This window comes from Hipposideros armiger, unplaced genomic scaffold (genome assembly GCF_001890085.2).
Source record: "Hipposideros armiger isolate ML-2016 unplaced genomic scaffold, ASM189008v1 scaffold_509, whole genome shotgun sequence".
NCBI lineage: Eukaryota > Metazoa > Chordata > Mammalia > Chiroptera > Hipposideridae > Hipposideros > Hipposideros armiger.
In genome coordinates this window covers 858,798-878,624 of record NW_017731859.1, presented here as the reverse complement: position 1 = coordinate 878,624, position 19,827 = coordinate 858,798, and the positions used below count along the sequence as shown (strand labels likewise).

At 50.7% G+C, this 19,827-nt stretch overlaps 1 protein-coding gene across 5 annotated transcripts in view; it reads right to left on the bottom strand.

The window, feature by feature from the left end:
- The window catches only part of HMGB3 (high mobility group box 3), a 23,881-nt gene extending 4,439 nt beyond the window's left edge, over window positions 1-19,442 (bottom strand). The window contains exons 1-2 of one of the 5 annotated variants that reach the window (XM_019667866.1): window positions 19,255-19,442; window positions 18,253-18,404 (exon numbers count right to left, since the gene is read on the bottom strand). In XM_019667866.1, the coding sequence (XP_019523411.1) occupies window positions 18,253-18,404; window positions 19,255-19,346 (244 nt within the window). In that variant the 5' untranslated portion in view covers window positions 19,347-19,442. Of the gene's footprint in view, window positions 1-408; window positions 573-592; window positions 691-18,252; window positions 18,405-19,254 lie in introns of those variants that run through there. The other 4 variants (XM_019667871.1, XM_019667869.1, XM_019667870.1 and 1 more) reach the window with 4 other exon arrangements.
- Between the last annotated feature and the right edge of the window lie 385 nt (window positions 19,443-19,827).

Genomic DNA, 19,827 nt, shown 5'->3' with positions numbered 1-19,827 from the left:
CGCCCACCCCCCCCGGATCGCCGTGCGCTCCCGAGACGGCCATGTTAATGCAGAAGCAGCAGTGCAGCCCGCGGGCCCGCACAGCGCCCGGCCAAGCCCGGCTGCGAAGTTTGCCCGCGCCGCAACCCCCGGCGGGCACCGGCTGCCCGCCCCCCCGCGGCGTCCGTCCCGGGCCGGGGAGCTCCCTGCCCCTTTCCCAGCGCCGCCGCCCAGCGCCTGGACACACGCCGCCCGAGCCCGCAGACGCCCCTCGGCTCGAGCCGCCGCAGCTGCCCAAACATCTGGACCCAGGGGGGGCCTGAACCCCGCGGCACAGCCCCGGGGGGCGGCGGCCGAGGGCGGTTCCGCGGAGGGAGCCCAGCCCCGACAGCGGGGAGCTCGGGATAAAGCATTGAAAAGTTGAAACACCTGAATTGCTTCTTCCTTCCCGGCCACCTAGGTAGAGAGAAGGCGGAGGGGGTGGGAAGGGCGCGGGGAGCAGAGGCAGGACACCGAGACGGCGGGGCGCGCTGGCGGTGGCGCGGGCTGTAAAGTTGTGCAGGCGCTGCGGCGGCGGCGGCGGCGGCGGCGGGCGCAGGCGGCGGAAACGTACCTGTATTGTTCGCTAGTCTGGGCAGCGCAGGGCACGACGCGCTGCTCAGCACTCCCCAGCCTCGCGCTAGCTGCCTCCACGAGAGCCGCCTGATTGGCCAGCGGGCTCCGCCGTTTAAAACAGCCTCCTCGCCCGCCCATTGGCTGCAGGGCTCATGCATATTAAAGAGGCGCAGGCACTCATTGGGCGCGGCCTCTGGAATCATTCGTTCAAATAGAACAACCCGCCGGCGCTGGCTGCCTAGGCAAAACAGAGGCATAATATTCTAGCTTTCCCACTCAACCCCCCGCGTCCCCTCTAAGCTGGGATCTCAAGGGACTTTGGAGAGGTGGCCCCGCCATTGCCCGCAGCCTTGGCCTCTGGCACGGGAAGGAGAGGTCGAGCCCGGCTGCGCTGCCCTCTGCTCCCGCCGCGCCGCGGCCTGGGTACCCCCGTCCCCGGCCTCTGGCCCCCAGGCAGCACCCCCAGCCCTCAGAAGCCTCCCGGGGCCGACTGGCAAAGGTCGACGGCCCTCCACCTTTGCCCAGTTCCGCCGCGGCTTCGCTGCAGGTGTCTTGCCGCAGCTCGCTCCTCGATGCCGGTGGAAGGCAGCTGCTCGGCTGGCCGAGACCCTGGGGTTTCAGCATGGGGATCCCGCTGCCCCACCCAAAAGGGACCTGACTCGGCTCCTGGGGATGGTGCTCGACCAGGCTCTTTCCACTAATTGTCAGAAAGCCTGTGCCTGCAATTGCGGAGACAGCGAGCTAGGTGGGCTGGAGGAGGAAAACAAGAGTTTGGCAAAAGCAGTGAAATCGTGAGAAATTGTAGTTCTGTCATCAGAGAGTCCTCTGTTCACTGCCTCAGTTCAGGCCTGCATTCCCCCTGCTCTCCTGACACACACCCTGGTGGAGGTGAATAAATGTTTTTGGAATGAATGAATGGGATTTGACTTGGCTTGGCCCCAGCTTTGCCACTGGCTAAGTGGTGCAGCCTTGAGCAACTCACTTCTTTTAGGGGATTCAGGCAATGGTTTTCAAAGTGGGAGGACAGTGTCACCCCTAAGAGATGTTTGAAAGTGCCCCCATGACTGGAAGTTGTTGCTGGAATTTAGTACGAGGAGGGAATGCCCAGGGATGCTAGATGCCCTGCCTTGCCCAGGACAGTCACACGAGGAAGAAATGCCCCACTCCAAATGCTCGTATCAGCTCTGTCGAAAACATAGCGGAGGACCCTTCTGTATTTGAGCTTCTTAGAAAGAAGGGAAGTAAACAGAAAGGTGCGGAAAAGGTGAATATTTTGAGGGTTGAAATTTGGAGACAATAATGGAAGCTACACCAGGAGTTCTTCTATAACATGTTTCCTTTCCAAAGCACTTTGAACAGCCAAGATAGCCAGCTATGTATAATTCCCATATTTAGAAATGAGACCAGAAGATAAGTTTTCCAAATGCTGTTTCCAGAAACTGGCTGAGTTTGCGGTGTGCAAGGGAGCTGACCTCACAAAGCACCTGCCTTTCCATCCCCACTCAGCTCTTGCCAACTCCTCTGAGCCTCCGAGGCAAGCCTGAGCCCCTGCAGCTGGCACTGCTAGGCTCCCATCATTAGGAATCCAACTGAGACTGAAAGGTAAACGAGTGCTGCTTTGACGAGAGCCCGGCAGGTATCAAGTCACCTTCCTAGGTCCCCAATTTACAGACTCTTTGGAATGCAGACCTCTTTAGGCCGCCTCTCTAATCCTCTGCCCTGTTAGAGCTAGCTGAGTGGTTGCCTACCTTTTGCTAGCATACCTCCAATCACAGGGAGCTTGCCGCCACCATTCTGGGCTCTTTTCCATCTTGGGCAATCTCTGAGTCTTGGGATCAACATTCTACACACAATCTAATCCCTCACCCTTCAGAGATTTCCTGGCAGGCCAGGTCTCTTCTCCAGGCAGACAGCTCCAGATTCTTCTACAACCAGGTTCTCAGAGTCTGACCTGTCTGGGCCGCTCCCTCCTCCCCTGTCTCTGCCCTACCCGAAAGGGAGCAGGGTCTCCACATGTGATCTGACCAGTACCACCCCTCAGCCAGAGACGCGAGTCGGGTTCTCAGGCAGGACACAGGGAGACCCTTCTGGGTCCAGCCACTGCCCAGCATCCTGGCCACACTGGGAAGCTGCACTTAGTGGTTGGCAGGCACCAAGGAGGGGAAACCAGACTGGTCAGCCTCAGAGCCCACCAGGCACTACTTGGTGGGCTCTTGAATGGATGATGAGGGTCACACAAGCAGCACATGTGTGCACACTCACACCCAGGCACACACACAGCATTCCCAGAGGCAGCGGCGTGAAGTCCAACCCAGAGAAATAAAAGTATCTCCCAGCCAGAAGAGACCTTACAGTAAATGGTGTCCAGACCCCTTCCCATGTCCCATTCTTTTCCATCCGTTGCCACAGCCCTGCCCTTGGGACCCCTATTTCTTTTTTTCTTTTTTAAAAATTATTTTGTATTATGAAATACACATTTTTTAGAATTAGTTTCAGCTGTACAACACAGTGAAATAATTATACTTTTTACCCCTCAAAGTGACAACCCCCCTCCCCCAATCCGCCGCCCCACTTCCCCCCAATATCATACATATCTCTTACAAATCCCTTGACTCCACTCCCACACTATACTCCACGTCCCATGACTATATATATATATATATATATATATTCACTTATAGCTGACATACAATATTATACAACATCAGCTTCAGGTGTACAGTGCAGTGATCAAGCCTCTTCCCCATCCATGATGCGGTCTCCCTAACAAGACATGTGAGCACCTGACACGCTACAAAATATTTACAATGTTATTAATGTATTCCTTGAACTGTCTTTCATGTCCCTGTGGCAACATTGTAGTTACGTATTTATGCTGTCTAACCCCTTCCCCTTCTCCCTCATCCCCACCCCCTCCCAACTAACAGCCATCAGTTGGGACCCCTATTTCTGTATACATACCTCGAAGAACAAAAGGTTTGGGCATGTTCAAAAGAAGTGTTTTCATCTCTGCTCCTGAAAAAGCTCCTCCTCCTACCAAGCACTAGGCTTGAAGCTTAAACCTGTGGTCGCTATCATCAGAACTTCCCAGAACGTGACTATGACATCACTCCATGAGCACGTCGGAGATCTGAAGATGGTTGCCATGGTTCCCTACTCCTACTCCCCTGCAACAAACACAAATATCACCCCCAGTCTCCATGTCTTCTTTGGGCCCAGACTCCCCAGTTTGTCCACCCCTTTACCATGAACTTTGGTTGGGAGGCTCCTCAGCCTTTTCTTCTCCGCGCTGCCTGCCTCTGGCAGCACGCCTGAGCACAAGCTGTGGTCTAGCGGCTTCCTACCTCAGCACAAAGTCATAATTCAATTCCATGTACCTGCACTGAATGCCTACTCATAAATAACAGAAGGGAGATGGGGTGAAGTGGAGGTGGGCCTGGAAGGCAGGGGCAAGGCAGTGGCTTTGGGCTCTGTCACTGACTTCCTGGTGTGCCTTCTGCCACGTCACCTCACCTCTTTTAGCTTTAGTGTCACCTGTCAAAGGTGATGAAACCCACCTTGTCCACCCCAGCCACCAGTCTGCTTATGAGGCAGGGCGTGAGTAAAGGTGGTCTGGGGGTCACCAGTAAAAGGCCACCCAGGGGAAGGCTAAAGACCAGCCTGGAAGATGAAAAAGTGACAGAAAATCAGGGGTGCTCAGGCAAGCTCTGGACTCGGGCCCCAAGGCAGGCTGCCTTCCCTGTCCCAGTGGCTTTGGGGTAGCTCCAACTTGCAAAGGTGACGGAGGGCGCCCCGGACCTCTGCCCTTAGCCCTTCCTGGAAAATACTTTAACTACATCAGTTACCTGTGAGGCGCAGCACCAGGTCAAGCCCATCAACAGGGGGACCTCAAACCAGAACCCTATAAGGCGCTTGGCTATATGAAGATGTTAGGAAAACATCGGAAGTAAATAGGAAATAGGACAAAGTGTGTCCAGCGTTATTTAAAGAGTTTTTTCGTTCCTATCAGCTCAAGACTTCCCCACCACCACCACCAAAAATTAAGGGGAATCTTTCTCATTCAACAAAAATGAAGTCCTAGTCCCCTATACGCGCCCCTCCCCTCACCCCACCACTGTCCAAGGCCTTCACTTGGGTGCCCAGGGCTTAAAGGTGACATCTCTGAGGCCCAGCCCCACCAGCCTCCTTTAAGAATCAAAGGAAATGCAGCGGGGTGGGGCCGGCTTGTTGAGTCATTTAAAATATGTAAAGGCACTCGCTGTGAAGATCCAACAACAAAGCACACCCTCAGTAGGGGTCTAGGAGCCTATGTAAATTCAGATCTTCTCAGATAGGGACTCTAACTTCCAACTTCTAAGCCTTCTCAGGGCCCTTGCCCTAAGCTGCTCACCCCAGGTGACCTATTCAAGTCCTGGAGCCTCCGTTTTCCCCTCTCCCCTGTCCGTCTGCTCTTGGGTGGGAAGTACATCCCAAATTGCCTTTTTCCCATAGGGAGGAAAGTGTTTTCGGAGGTAGGTAGGGTCTCAGGCAAGGAAGGTGAGACACTGGCCACCCCTCACCCTCCATCCCCCGACACGCACATGACCATGGGGCCTGGGCTCAAGGCGCCATCAGGGCTCTGGACCACCGCATCCCAGGAGGCCCTCTTGACCTGACCTGTGGCCATGCCAGCCAGAGAGGCCCAGCCGAGACCCGTTCTCTGTGGGCTTCTCTCACGCATGGCTCTTCTGAACCTGGAACCCCTTTTTCTCAGGGGCGCTGGCTGTTCCTGCAAGCTCGCCAATGGCCTTTGCACCCAGAGTGGAGCTGAGCTGTTAAGAGTAGGACGAGTGTGACACTAAGGGTCAAGAGACCAGGCTGCCAGTTCTGGCTCAGACACTGACTCCTGTGTCAGGAGGAGGCTGGGCTGGAGGGCCTGACACCTCTTCCCAGCTGTGCAGCCTGCTCGCCCAGGCACCAGGTCCTTAGAACACTCTAGGGGGAGAGAGGAGTGGAGGGGAGGCGACACTGCAGTGGGGTCACCTTCACTGTCCCCCACCCCATTGCAGGAACAGCCCTGCCCTGTTAGGCCTCGAAGAAATAAGTCAGACAGAAAAGGACAAGAACCTTATGATTTCACTCATATGTGGGATATAAAACACAAAGCAACAGACAAACAAACAAACAAACTCATAGACACAGACAACGGTGTGGTGGCTACCAGAGGGCAACGGGGGTGGGGGTGGGGCAAATGAAGAGGATAAAGGGGCCTAAAATATATGGTGACGGAGGGAGACTAGACTATGAGTGGTAAGTACATCATGGAATATACAGATGTGGTATTCTAAAACTGTACGCCTGAAACTTATGCATTATTAACCAATGTTACCACAATGAATTTAATTTCTTAAAAAAGACTTCACCCCGCTGCTGGGTTACCTGCTGTAGACCACCTCACCTGTGACCCCTTACCCCCACTCCAGAAGGCAGCAGCAAGTTCTCATTACCCCTCTTCCCCACGGGGTTTCCAACTGGCTGATAACCAGGCCCTTTTGTGCCTGCCCCTGTCGTGCAAATGCCTGGCTCTGACTCACTGAGCAGCTAATGGGCCAGCGTCCCAATCTTAGGGAAAAGGTACAAGCTATTTCTCTTCACCTGAACCAAAAGGATTCCTGCAGTGGGGAGAGGGGAAGTTAAAGATGGCCACTCCCCAACATGGGATTGGAGTTGCTCCCTCTTTCTGGGCCTCAGTTTCCCATCCTGAAAAGGAAGAGCAGGTGCTGGTCCCTGGGGTCCCTTAGGGCATCAATGTTCTTAGTTTTGCCAGTGGGGCTTTGCAAAGGGAATGATTCTCCTATCGTCACCCACTTCCTCCTCCAAAGGAAATGAAACAAGCCTGACAGGGGGCCTTCTACGCGCCTCAGCACTATGGTACGAGGATCCCAGTGGGTGATGAAAGGATCTGACTCTGACAAGGATGGCACTGACCACACTTGTCATTCCCACCCCTCAACTTCTGTTTGTTCTCAGCACAGCAGCCAGAGGGGACCTGCTAAGTCAGACCCTGTCCCTCCTCTGCTCAGGACCCTTGAACCTTTGGCAAAGCCCAAGCCTTTCCAGTGTCCCTCCGGGGCTTCCACAAGACGCCCCCCACCACACACACCTGCGATTCCACCTCTCAATTCTCTCTTCACCCTGCCCCGACCTCACTCAGGACCTTGGCACTTGCTCTTTCCTCTGCCTGGGACCCTCTTCCCCCATAAATCTGTAAGGCTCTCCACCCTCACCTTTGAAGTTTTTGCTCTCATGTCACCCTCCCTGACTCTCCTATTGAAAACGGAAACCCACAACCCAGGCTGGGCTCCCCTCCTGTCCCCTGCCCTATTTTTCTACACAAGCTAATGCACACCGTTTACCTCTCTGATTGACAGTCTCCCCACCAGACAGTGACCCTATGAGGGCAGGGATAGCTGTGTATTCTGTTTTCTGCTCTCCCCAGTATGTGGCACAGGGTAGCCATTCCACTACAATTTCTTAACAAATGAATGTGTTTTCCATTGACCTTGACCACTCCCCTACCTGTAGGTAAGCCCCAGGGCAGAAGGAGTTCCTTACATTCCTGAGGCAGAGTCCCCACCCACTCTTAAGCAACTTGCGATCTAGAGAGAGCAGACACAGCAACAACTATAAACGGAGTCCAGGATAAAATGCCAGAGGGACAAGCTAAGTGGAGCAAGCCAAGGCCGAAGGCCGAGAGGAAGGCGTTAGTTCTGATTGTGGGTGGCGCAGGGTCTGGCAGGGCTTTCTGAGTAAAGGAGGTAGGTCACTTTGAGCTGGGAAAGTTAGTGAGGTTTCTATGGGCAGAGGAGGAGTAAATTACCCTAGGCTGTGGGGAACGCAGAACCCATGAACAAAGGTGTGAAAGTGTGTGGTGAACTGGAGGGTGCACCCAAGGCTGGAGTGGTCAGGGGAGTGTGCAGTAAAAACTGCTCCGGGGACATAGAGGTTGTCCTGGCAGACAGGTTCTCACAGGCCTTAGGCTATGTGGAGCCATTGCAGGATTTCAAGCAGATAGTGGCCCAATCAAAGCTCCATCTGAGAAAGCTCTACTGTGTTGCTGTGGGGGGTGGGCCCGAGGGGGCCAGAGGCAGAGAGCTGATGTGGGCCCAGATTTGGGAATCTTGGCAGTGAGGGTGGGGAGAAGTAGCTGGATTTGTGTCCCCATCCACCTCCCAGCCAATAGCGAGTGTGATCTTTTTTCAAATTGTAAATCTGACTGTCAGGTCAGCCCTCCAGTGGCCTGTCTTCTCTTCCCACTGCAGTGAGGAAAGACCTCCCTCCCCACTTCTCCAGACCGGGGTCTTGAGTCTCCTATGGGCTTTTGCAGCCTCTTCTCCTCCTACCCGCTCAATGCCAATTCCCTCCCTGGACCATCTTCCCTCCTGCCACTGGGAGTGCGTTCGGATCTCCTGTTCCCTGCCTTGGGCCCTGTCCCCCTGCTGGTGCCTAGGCAAATCCTACCCACCAGCAAGACCTCAGTCCAGTCACTCCCCGGGGGTGTGTTCCCTGAGGTCCCTTCCCCGCACTTTCTTTTCCCTGTCTGGTCTCTTTTGAGGTACTTCTCACAGCCGTCATTTGGCCTCTGGGTGATTGCTTGTTGAATGCCTCTCTCAACTGGGCCTCTGCCCAACTAGCACAGGCCTGGGACCCAGGAGACACTCAGAAATACTAGATGAATGAAGGAAGGCCTGAGAAAGTAATGGTGTGCCTGTGTTATTGGAGGCCAGGTGTGGAGGTCACTCCCTCTCAGAAGGAGGCCAAAACCCTCTCTTGAAGGGAGGGGGAGGGGTGATGAGAAACTTAGAGGACAAATGCCAACTCCACAAGGGACTTAATTCAGCCAAGCAGGGGAGTCACTATGGGTTTATCTCACCCCTAGAGGAGGGCCAGGGCATGCCCCATTGTCTACCTGGTGCCACCGGGCAGCGCTGGGGAACCTGAGATGAGGCGGGCCCCCCATTCTTGATTTCTGAGCAGTAGAGTCTTATGGTGGATTTGTGGCACTAGCTAGGACTTTGGCTTGTGAAGGGAGCTCCAAAGTCCGAACAGCACCAAATGGCCTTTGGGTTGGGTTGCGGGGAAGAGCGGGGGCCACTTTGCCAGGGTTGGAACCCGAGTTCCACCACTTGCCAGCTGTGTGACCTGGGCAAGAAACCTCACCTCTCTGTACCTCGGTTTCTTCATTTGCGAAATGAGACTAGTAATCCGACCCACATCATCAATTGTTGTGGGGATCATATGAAGCACTTTGGGCAATGCTTGACACAAAATTAGCATTCATGAAGGGTTCATTGTTCTAATGGTGGCCTTATATTTCACTCTTGGTTTTTCAGACATTGCAGAAGAGAAGCAGTTGGAGGACAATCCAAACATAGGTGGCACAGCCTGAACTGCATGTGTCCACAAATGAGAAACAGCTGCCCTTGCTGGAAATTGCATTTTCCCTAGCAAATTACTCTTTCCAGGCTGTCTGGGACCTGAGCTACAGGACCAAAACTAGCTGGACCAGTGCATCGGAAGGCATGCACCCACTCCCATAGTAGCCCTACCTCAACAAACATTCACTCTGTAAACTCCTGGTAGGGTCTGGGTCCTGTGAACTTTGTCCTATATGGGAAGGAGGGAGGCGGCAACCAGGCGAGAACCCTCTTGAGGGACACTTAGGTCATTTAACTGTGATTGTCTGGTGCACTGACAGCTCCTCCGGAGCAAGGATTGAGCACCATTCACCTTGCAATGACTTCACCTCTGCGGTGCCCAGCTCCAGGCATGACACACAGAGTGTTTGCTGGGAGGGAGAATTTTACTCACAGTTAAACTAATGTGTGCTATCGCTTCTTGGAGTATTGTGCAAATAGCTCTGCATTTCCAAATCCAACCTGACATAGGTACCATAGAAGGACTCGCAGCCTAGGAGCATGGGTGGGGACTATGCTCCCTGCTCTTCCTCAGGTTCAAGGGGCCTGGACAAATCTCTGAGCATCACTGTTTCTCAGTTTCCGTTTCTGTACAGTCACAGAGATGTACTAGATGCTAGATGATCTCTAGGGCCTCTCCCGCACTAATATTCACTGGAGCATAAGCCCTTTGGTGTTGCCCAGATTTCTACAAGACGGCACACTGTATATGCCCAGTGAAATGTTCGTTTATAAAAAGACCCAGCAAATGTATATTTGCTGAAAGAATAAATGGATGAAGAGGCTCTGGTTCTCTGGTCTTGCAGTGAAGTGTAAAAGGTATATTTGTATTTGTAAACACATCTCCTTTGTTTGGTCATCTTTTCAAATGATTCTGGATAGCTTTTTAAATGTACTGTGACGCTCAGCTCAGCCTGCCCTGAGATGTTTCAAGGAAATGCCCCCCTCCCTTTTAAAAAAATACCCATGATTTATCTACGTTACCATCTGAACTTTCCACTTAACTTTTGGATATGTTTATACCTGGCCTGCATGATTCACTGGTTCTCAGAGAAAAGGACAATCAGATAAAATGATAAGGGTGAGGAACTGTAAGCATAAACTACAAATGGTCCAAATCAGATCAGAGAACAGGATGATAATGGTAATAATGATAATAATGCTAATCTGCATTTTGTTTTTTAACAATTTACAAGGTGTTTGCATATCCAACTTGCAATTCACAAAGGTCCTGTGGAATATTTCGTCATATTTTGGAAAAACTGAAGCCCAGAGAAAAAAAGAATTTTGCCCAGGCCATCAGGGGCAGAATTGGGACTCCTGCTTCCCAATCTTTTGAACATGCCTCACTGTTGGTTGTTTTCAGTGGGCAAACAAACAAGGTGAGGGTGGATCCACAGAGGGCATTTCCTGTGTCAATGATCACCCAGGACTCTTCTGCCTGCTTGCCAAAAGCCACAGAGAGAAGGGCAGCAAAGGTCAAAGGGCCTGAGGCTAATTGCTGAAGTCATCAGATGAATGACCTTCTAGGACCTTGCCCCAGTGTGTCCCAAAGCTAGCTCCCCCATATGCATGGCAAAGAGAGGCGCCACCATCCCTCCAGCACCCTGCCTGGCTCCCCTCTCTCTCTCACCTCCCATATCCATGCTGTCTTCCAATCCTGTCGATTTGGTTTCCTGAGTAGCTTTTACATTCAGCTACTTCTCCCTACCTCCCTCTATTGAGCCAGGATCCTCTCTTCCCTGGACAACTGGTCTCCCTGCTTGGCCCTCTCATGTCATCCACAGCAGCAACCGCAGGGGTCTCTTATAAACATACATTTCTTTCTTGTCATTGCTCGGTTGAAAATCATTTCATGTCGCTCCGTAACCTTGAAATAAAGCCACAGAAAGACCCTTCAAGATTCTGGTTCTGGCGAAGTCCTGCTACCCCTACCCCCTCCACCTACCCCGCAATATCACACATGGAGATCCTGTGATCCACCTTTGCACTGTTCACACTATTCCTAAGAGCCACAATGACCTGGGTATTCCAGCAGGTTCTGTGCCTGCCTGGCTCCTCCACCAGACCTGAGTGTTCCAGGGTCAGAATTGCCTCCCACAACTCTCTAGGCTGCTCACTGCCCTGCAAAGGGGTCGATTTCTACTAGGCTTTCAGAGTAAAGCTTAAACAGAATCAAGTTGGCTTGTTGGTGTTGAGAGATGACGGCCAGCATTATTTGGTAAGAAATTGTGGAACCTAACAGGTATAAAAATAATAATAAAAGGGGGAGGTGGGTGGGTGAGGAGAGAAAGATCCACAGTGGCCTTGCTGCTGCTGCTGCTGCTGCTGCTGCTGCTATGGTGGCCTCTGGGAAACTCCTCTTGCCAGGTAGCTTTCTGCCTTTAATCTTAAGAGCTGGGTGATAATAATGATGATAAGCCAGGGATCACACAGAAATCCAGCTTCCCGAACACTTGATTAAGAGATCTAGAGAAGAGAGTATCAGATTACGCTAGGCTTCACCCTCTCTCTTCTAGATCTTGCCATGATCTTGCTTGTGATTATGTGATGAACTCAGCATATGTTGCTGGTTAAGTTAAATATTTCTGATGGGTTTCCAAATCACCTTTCAGCATGCCACTCTATAAATCATAGAACTTCACAGGTAAAAGGGCCATTAGCATCTAGTGTGAACTTTTCCTTTTCTCAATGGGGAACTGAGTCCCAGAGTGGGCCAGGAGCTGGCTCAAGGTTACACGGGTTAGTGGCAGAGCTGGGCCTGGAACTGAGGGCCTCTTTCTCACTACCCTGAGCTCTGTTCACAGCACCACACTGCCCGCCTCTCCCACCAAAGTGGGGACTGGAAAGCTCCTGTTTCTTTAGAAATGGAAATGAGTCACGTTTCTACTGCACCAGGGGAACAGGAGGCACATAACTCTCTGGGAAAGGAAATGAATGTAGATGGGAGATAGTTAATTTAAGGCTGAGAGAAGTGTGTGTGACCTCCCACCACCCTAACTGTCCCCTACTCCAGCAAAGCCACTCCCTATGGTGGTGGCATTCCTGTTGTCCTGATGTGTGAACTGGCCTTTGTAATATACCACCCCCTCCAAAGGGGTGGGATTGGGGAGAGGGACTCCTCAGGTCCTGCTGATGGAGTCTTGCTTTCCCCAAGCTTCTTGATCAACTTGCAGCCATGTGAGTACCCCACCAACTGAACTCCCTCTGCAGAAACTCAGAATGCTACAAAATCAGACTTTGAGCAGGAGAACATAAATCAATCTTGGTAAAGATAATACACTTTTGCAAGAATGCATCCTAGCGGGGACATGTCCTTGTGAACACACAGTCATATTGTTTTGAGAGCCCTGAATACAAAATTGTGCTGCAAGTGTGTGGTGGGTACAGAGGTCAAGAGCACACAAGCTTTGGAGTCAGGAGTGCCTGGTTTCAAGTCTCAACTCCGTCCTTCCTAGCCAAGTCCCTTGAGCTGGTTGCTGAATCTCTTCATACCTCAGTTTCCTCATAGGTAAAATGGGTCTTATAATATCCACCTCACAGGGTAGTTGTGAGGATTACAGGGGATAAAGTATGGAGAACTCTTAGCCCGGGTCTAGACATATAGAAAGCATTAGATAAATGTGATTGACCTGGAAAGGAGGAATTATGGGAGATCTTTTATACTATTCCATTGTACTTTGAGACACTATGCAGGAATTGCCTTTATGACAAAAAAAAAAAATAGAAGGGAAGAAAAAAATGATCCTTGCAACAAAGTATTTTTCAAACAACTCCTAGGAGGCAGGTGTTTTCCTCATTGTCAGAGGGACGTTAGAGACTGTCGGGCCACAGGGCAAATGAAAGAGCCCAAGCTGGGAGACAGGTTCCAGGACTGTAGTCCTGACTTGTACCTTGGGGCCAGCATCTGTGCTTCTCTTTACATTGCCTGGAGGGCTATGCGTGGTACACAGCATCTTTTGAGCAGCAAGGTCAATCAAAGAAAACCCAACTCACAATTCCCATTAGACTTTTATAGAAAAACAAAACATCACAGGTCAGGTGGGACTCACAAACGTACACTCTTTCATGATGAAGAAATGAAGTTTGGGTTCCATATTCCTGAGTTGAATGAAAAAATAATTCTGTACTTTAAGGTTTTTAAGGCATGGGAATATAGAGAAAGCTATTAAAATGGAAATTAAGGGGTGGTGGTGGCATTAAATCCTACAATGTTATTGTTGAAAAGGCCCGTGGTAGGCTGCAAAAAGGTCCCCCAATAAATATCCACATCCTAATCATCAGAGCCTCTCCATGTTAACTTATATGGCAAAAAAGATCCATGCAGATACAGATGTGATAAAGTTTAGGATGTTGAGATGGGGAGATTATCCTGGATTATCAGGATGGGCCCTAATGCAATCACATGTATCCTTATCAGAGTGAGGCAGAAGGAGATTAGACACACAGAGGAGAAAGTGATGTGAAGACAGAGCAGATAAAGATTGGAAGATGGGCTGGCTGAGTGGCTCAGTTGGTTAAGAGCTCATTCAAGAGTGTGAACTCTGAGCAACAGGGTTGCCGGTTCAATTCCAAGCTGAGCTGCACTGAGCTGCCAACCGGTGGTAAGATGGCTCAGCTAAAAAAATTTTTTTAAATAAAATAAAATTATTCTAGATTGGAAGATGCAGGTCTTGAAGATTGCAGTGATGCAGTCACAGGCCAAGGAATGCCAGCAGCCACCAGAGACTGGAAGAGACATGGGGTGAATTCTCCCCTAGAGCACTTTGATTTCAGCCCAGTGACACCGATGGCAGACTTCTAGCCTTCAGTACCACAACAGAATAAATTCCTGTTGTTTTAAGCCACCTGATTTATGGTAAGTTGTTATGGCAGCCCCAAGAAACTAGTACAGGACCCTTAGAGTTCATCTAGTCCAATAATTTCCACACATTTTTTAGCAGCAAAATCAATGCCTTTTCAAATGAAATCATAGGTTGTAGCCTATCGAGACAACAGATGAAAGTAGAGGGGCTATGGTTGAAAAAGTGGGGGAAGGGTCCCCACCTGCTATGTTTCCTCCTATCTCCATAGTGGCTCCTGACACACGTCTGAGAACCTCCCACCAACAGAGCATGAAACACACACACCTAGTTCCAACCACCTCATTGTACAGATGCGTAAATTGAGGCCCTGTGGGGCTGAGTGATTGGCTGGAGGCCTCTCTTGGTGGGCAGGCAAGAAATACTTGGGAGGAGGAAACAAGGCAAGCTACCTTCGCCCGCTCTTTTATCTTTTGTGGTTAGACTAAAATTCCTATGTCCCAAGTAAACGATGAAGAATACATTGGAGTCTCTAGATGAATTTTGTTTTTAGCACCACTTTCTGTTTTGAACAAGGACTGCCAACTGTGTCAAATGTGGCAAGGCTCAAATGAAATATTTGTTCATGAAAAACACAGACCTTGAGCAGGCTGTTATAGCATCTTAGGAGATGAAAAAAACAACAAAAACCACTGCTTGAATTTTCACCAGTGTTTGGAAATATAGCCTCCCAGATATGCCTATAACAGCAGGAGTGAGGAGGTGGACAGGAATGAATCACAAAATGAAGCATCTGGTGGTGTACCCGAAAACATGAATCCCCAAGTGGATCAAAGAGAGCCCAGACAAGAACATAGGTGAATGCCACAATCAGATTTTTCTTGTTGTTGGAGTCAAAAATACTGAAGGTCAGGTCTGCTAAAAGGCCTTTGTGGGGGATGTAGAAAAGGTTACAATAAAATACCACTACCCCTTTTCCCCCTGGCCTTGGTACTAACAAACAAAACATTAAAAGTCAGGTTGTCTTTGTTTCACTCAACATTTGGCTTCTTCAAAGGGACTGAAACCAAAAGTTTCAATTATAATTCACTAAACTCTATAAAAGCAAAAAACGAAAAAGAAAGAAAAAGCAGTCAAGTTCTCTTTCCTCCCCAAGAATAGCCAAGGAGGATGGCATTTTCAAAGGAAACTTTACAAGGACCTAAGAGGAGCCCAAAGGGAAAGAAGCAAACAAGATCCAACCCCATTCCCCAGGGGTTAAAATAGCTGACTATTTACCAGATTCAAAACTCACGATGATTTATGTAACCGTTTCCAAGGCCACTGGCCTCATTCTATTTTGCACTCCTGCTACTTGATCATTGGCATTGGGAGAAGTATTGTATTTGGGAAAAGGGAGGCAGGGTGTGTTCCAAGAACGAACAAAACCATGGGAGGCCTGAACCCAGACCAATGGGTGAGCCAACAACGTCAGCTGCCCTCTCAAGGCTGCTGGGAGGGGGCACTCAGCACAGCAGATGGAAAACAACTGTCAGGGGACAGCAAATGGCATTCACGTGGCTTCCTTTGTTCTTTGGTGTTGCTAAGGAGGGCGTTCTTCCTCCACTCTGGAGGCCACATGGTTCTTCCGTTCCCAAACAGAAGGGAAGGATGGGAAAGGAAGGATGAAGTTCCCTGGCTGCCACCGGGTACCGCTGCAGCTGATGGGAGAGTGTAGCTTTATGCAAAACACACCAAGGCACCTCCAGAGTGGGACAGCCTTCACTGGAAACAACCCATCTGAGACTCTTTCTTTTCCTTTGTTTATTTTGGCCTTCAGGTAATGACACTCCTCAATTCATGGCATCACCATCATTGGCATGTGAGGTCCCTCTCTGGCTGCATCCATCCATCCATGCATCCATCCATGCATGCATGCATCCATCCATCCATCCATCCATCCATCCATCCATCCATCCAGTCCTTGTAATTCCTGTTTTCCACTCCAATTCAACCCCCCTCAGCAGCAAACAATTGAGTGTGTGCTCTGGCAAATATGTAGAGTAGTGAGTGTGTGTGTGTGTGTGTGTTTTCAACAAACACAAGTGGCATTGTCTTGGAGGACTTGTTTGGTTTCTTCCTGGGTGCTTTTTGGCTCAGCCCTATGCGTGTTACCTCTCCATGCTGCTGTGTGTTCCTCAGTTACTTCTCCTTTTCCCCAGTGGTGGACAAGGGTTGCCTCAGATCCTCTGTTAGCACAAGCAGTGCATGATGAATTCCTTGTGTGGGTCCCTGCAGCAGGCTGAGTAATGGCCCCAAAGCCATCAGGGCCTAATGTCTGGAACCTGTGCATGTTAACTTGTACGGCAAAAGGGACTTCGCAAATGTGATAAAGTTAAAGATCTTGAGACAGAGCGATTATCCTGAGTTATCAGGGTGGGCCTGAAATGCAATTACATGCTGTATGAGCTTTCTGGGGCTGCATAACAAAGTACCATAAACTTGGTGACTTAAAACAACAAAAACTGACTCTTTCATGGTTCTGGAGGCCGGAAGTCCAAAATCAAGCTGTCAGCAGGGCACAGTCCCTGCAAAGGCTCTAGGAGAGAATCCTTCCTCACCTCTTCCAGCTTCTGGTGGCCACGTGCATTCTTTAGCTTGTCGCAGCACACTCCAATCTCTGTCTCCATCTTGCCCTCACCTTCTCCCTTGTGTCTCCATGTATCCTTTCCTCCTTTTATAAGGGCACCAGTCATTGGATTCAGGGTCCCTCCTAGTCCAGTATGACTACATTTCCTAATGAGGTCACTTTCTGAGATTCGGGAGGAACATGAATTTTGTGGATAGACTATTTAAACAGTACACATAGATTATTTTAAAAGGGAGTCATGGGAGCGCTCTCTCTCTCTCTCTCTCTCTCTCTCTCTCTCTCTCTCTCACACACACACACACACACACACACACACACACGGAAGGCAATGTCAAGATGGAACAGGGAGAGAAGTGAATGATGCGGCCACAAGCTAAAGAGCACGTGAAGCCACCAGAACCTGCACGAAGTAAGGGAGGACCCTCTCCTAGAGCCTCTGGAGGGTGTGTGCCCTGTTGACAGCCTGATTTCAGCCCAGTGATACTGTTTTGGACCTCTGACTTCCAGAACTATGACAGAGTACATTTCTGTTGTTTTAAACCATCAAGTTTGTGGTAATTGGTTACAGCAGCCACAGGAAACTAACGATTTGTTTGTGGGCCTGCAGGAGAATTTCTTGGGGGTATAACCAGAAGAGGGGTTGCTAAGTCATTGTGGACATGGCTTTCCAAAGCAGCTGCTTCAATCTAGCTGGATTCCCAGCAGTAGCACACAATGGTTCCCCTTTCTCTTTATTCTAGCCAACACTTGGCATCATAGAGCTGCTTTTTGCCAATCTGACATGTGTGTATCCTATCTCATTATTTTCATTTGCATTTCTCTGATTACTAATGAATCTGAGCATCTCTTCCCATACTTACTTGCTAGCCTTTTGGGTTTCTCCTTCTGGGAATTGCCTATTCATATGCTTTGCTCAATTTCCTGTTGGGTCTTTTTCCTGCTGGTTTGCAGAATTTTCTTGTATATTTTCTCCATTAATCCCTTGTTAGCTTTAAACAGCAAGTATCTTCTCCCCATCTGTCGCCTGTCTGTTAACTATCTGTGGTGTCCTTCATGGAAAAAAAAAGCCTTAATTTTGCTGTAATCAAATCTATCTAAAGCAAGACTGCCAACAGAGGGATAGACTGGTCAGGGACCGTTATGCAAACAGACTAAGTACTCTGTGTGTGTGTGTGTGTGTGTGTGTGTACATACGCAGGCCACACAGGCCACACATGAGCATTCATCTCTGATTGAATGTCTACCCCCCAGGGATCGGTGTGTTGCCCAATGTTTAGGACGAACTGCTCCCTCGTTCCCTCCACTAATACACATGGTCTGGCACAGTGATTGTCAAACATCAGTGCAAACTAGAATCACTCAGAGAACTTATTCAAACCCAGATTCCTGGGCCCACCCCCACAATTTCTGAGTCACAGTCTGGAAGGGGGCAAAAGATTTGCATTTCTGACAAGCGCCCAGGTGAGTTTGACGCTGCTAGCCCAGGGACTACACTTGGACAGTGATTCAGGAGTATACGTGGAAGGCTAGCGTGTGAGTTCAGAGGCCACACCATCTTGCAGTGGACCAACCAGCAGCAGGGAATCTGGAGAGGAGGGGGCAACAGCTTATAGACAGCTGTTCAGAAGAACCCCAGGAGCCACCAAGCCAAAGGATTTCACAGAGCAGGAAAATGAGACCCAAAGGGGGTCAGTGACTTGACCACAGTCACACTGGTGGCCGAGTCCAGCCTGCCTGCTCAACACTCTTTTCATTTGTTGCATATACATACCCCAGAAGGACTCTCCTTGGGCATACACGTGCCCCTCCACAGCTTGGGGACTTGCTTGCAAATGACCAAGGGGACGCATGGCAGCCACCCTGTGTTTCCCATCATCACCACTGTCGTCACAGCTGGTCCAGCAGAAAGAAGCCAGGAAGTACCTAGAAAGCATCCATGAGACAAAGCAGCCTGCACTCGCCCATTCCTTCCTTTCTCAGGCACTCCAGAGCAGCCCTGAAGCCACTGGGTGTGTGTAGGAAGGGAGTGGGGTGGGGGGCAGGGAGGTGTAGACAGGGCCCCATCGGGAGGTTCCTTCTCGCCTCTCCCACCCCACTGCTGACACCAGGCTTCCTGAGGCTGGAACAGTTGACTCCTCCCTGCCACTACCTGCCTCCTTTCTTCCCCTAAGGAGGGCTGGGGCCTCCTCCTCCTCCACCAGGGGAAGGAAGGGAATAGAGAGGGGAGGGAAAGGAAATGGAAGGGATATGGAGGGATGAAAGTAGAGGGAAGGTTGGGGAGGAGAATAGTAGAGAAGGAGAAGGAGGTAGAAGGAGGGGGGGTGAATGAGAGGTTAGAAAAAGGAATAGAAGGGAAAGGAAGGGAACAGACGTGGGAGAATTGAGAGGGGAGGAAAAAAGGGAGGGAGAATTAGGAGGGAGGGGCAAGGAAAGAGAGGGGAAGAGAATGGAAGGGTTAGACAATGGAATAGCTTTGATGAGGAAATGGCCAGAGGTCACTTATCCCAGCGGGACTCCCTCCACACCCCCCTCCAGCCCCCCTCTCCGGGTGTCAGCAAGGAGGCAGTTGGATGTGGGGAAAGGCCCCTGGTGTCCCAGCCACAGTGGGCACTAGGTGGCTGGCTCAGCCTTGTTGGTGAGTAGATGGGGCAGGCTTTGGAAAGGGGGACTTGCTTTCTAGAAAAGAAGCAGCACAGCAAGATGGTGCTGACACCCTCGCCACTCCCCCACTTCACCCCGCAGGCCACCTCCCCATCCTCACTCCCCACCTCACCTTGCAGTCTCAGTCTTCCTCTCAGTTCTGGAAGTCCATTTTTCACAAGGCCCGGCAAAAAGTCGACCAGGCTGATAGGATTGGCAGGGCATTCAGAAACCCAGGTGCCCTGGGATCCCCTCACCATGCCAATGCCATGTTCCTCACCACTCACTGTGCACTGGGTGCTCACCTGCACGCGGCCCTGCTAACTGAGGTCAGGAGTGAGCCCTGCCAGCTGGGCTCAGGACTTGGTGCTCAGCTTGGCCAAAGGGCCACTGACGGACTTTACCCTCACTTCAGCCCTTACATCAAATGGTGGGGAGCAGGCTGGGGAAAAGAGGGCAGAAGGACATGGCCCTGAGTGACCCTTAAACTGCTTGGCCAGCCAGCCTCTTGTTGCTGAGCCCCCCTCTGGCTGCCCATGGCCCTAGCAGCTGCCACTACCAGCTGCCCCTGAGCTCTGCTGATCCCCCAGGAATCTTACAGGATCTCATGAAAATGAACTCCTGGGAACCTGTGAGAAAGCTTTCTCTCTCTCCCTTCTCTCTCTCTCTCTCTCTCTCTCTCTCTCTCTCTCTCTCTCTCTCTCTC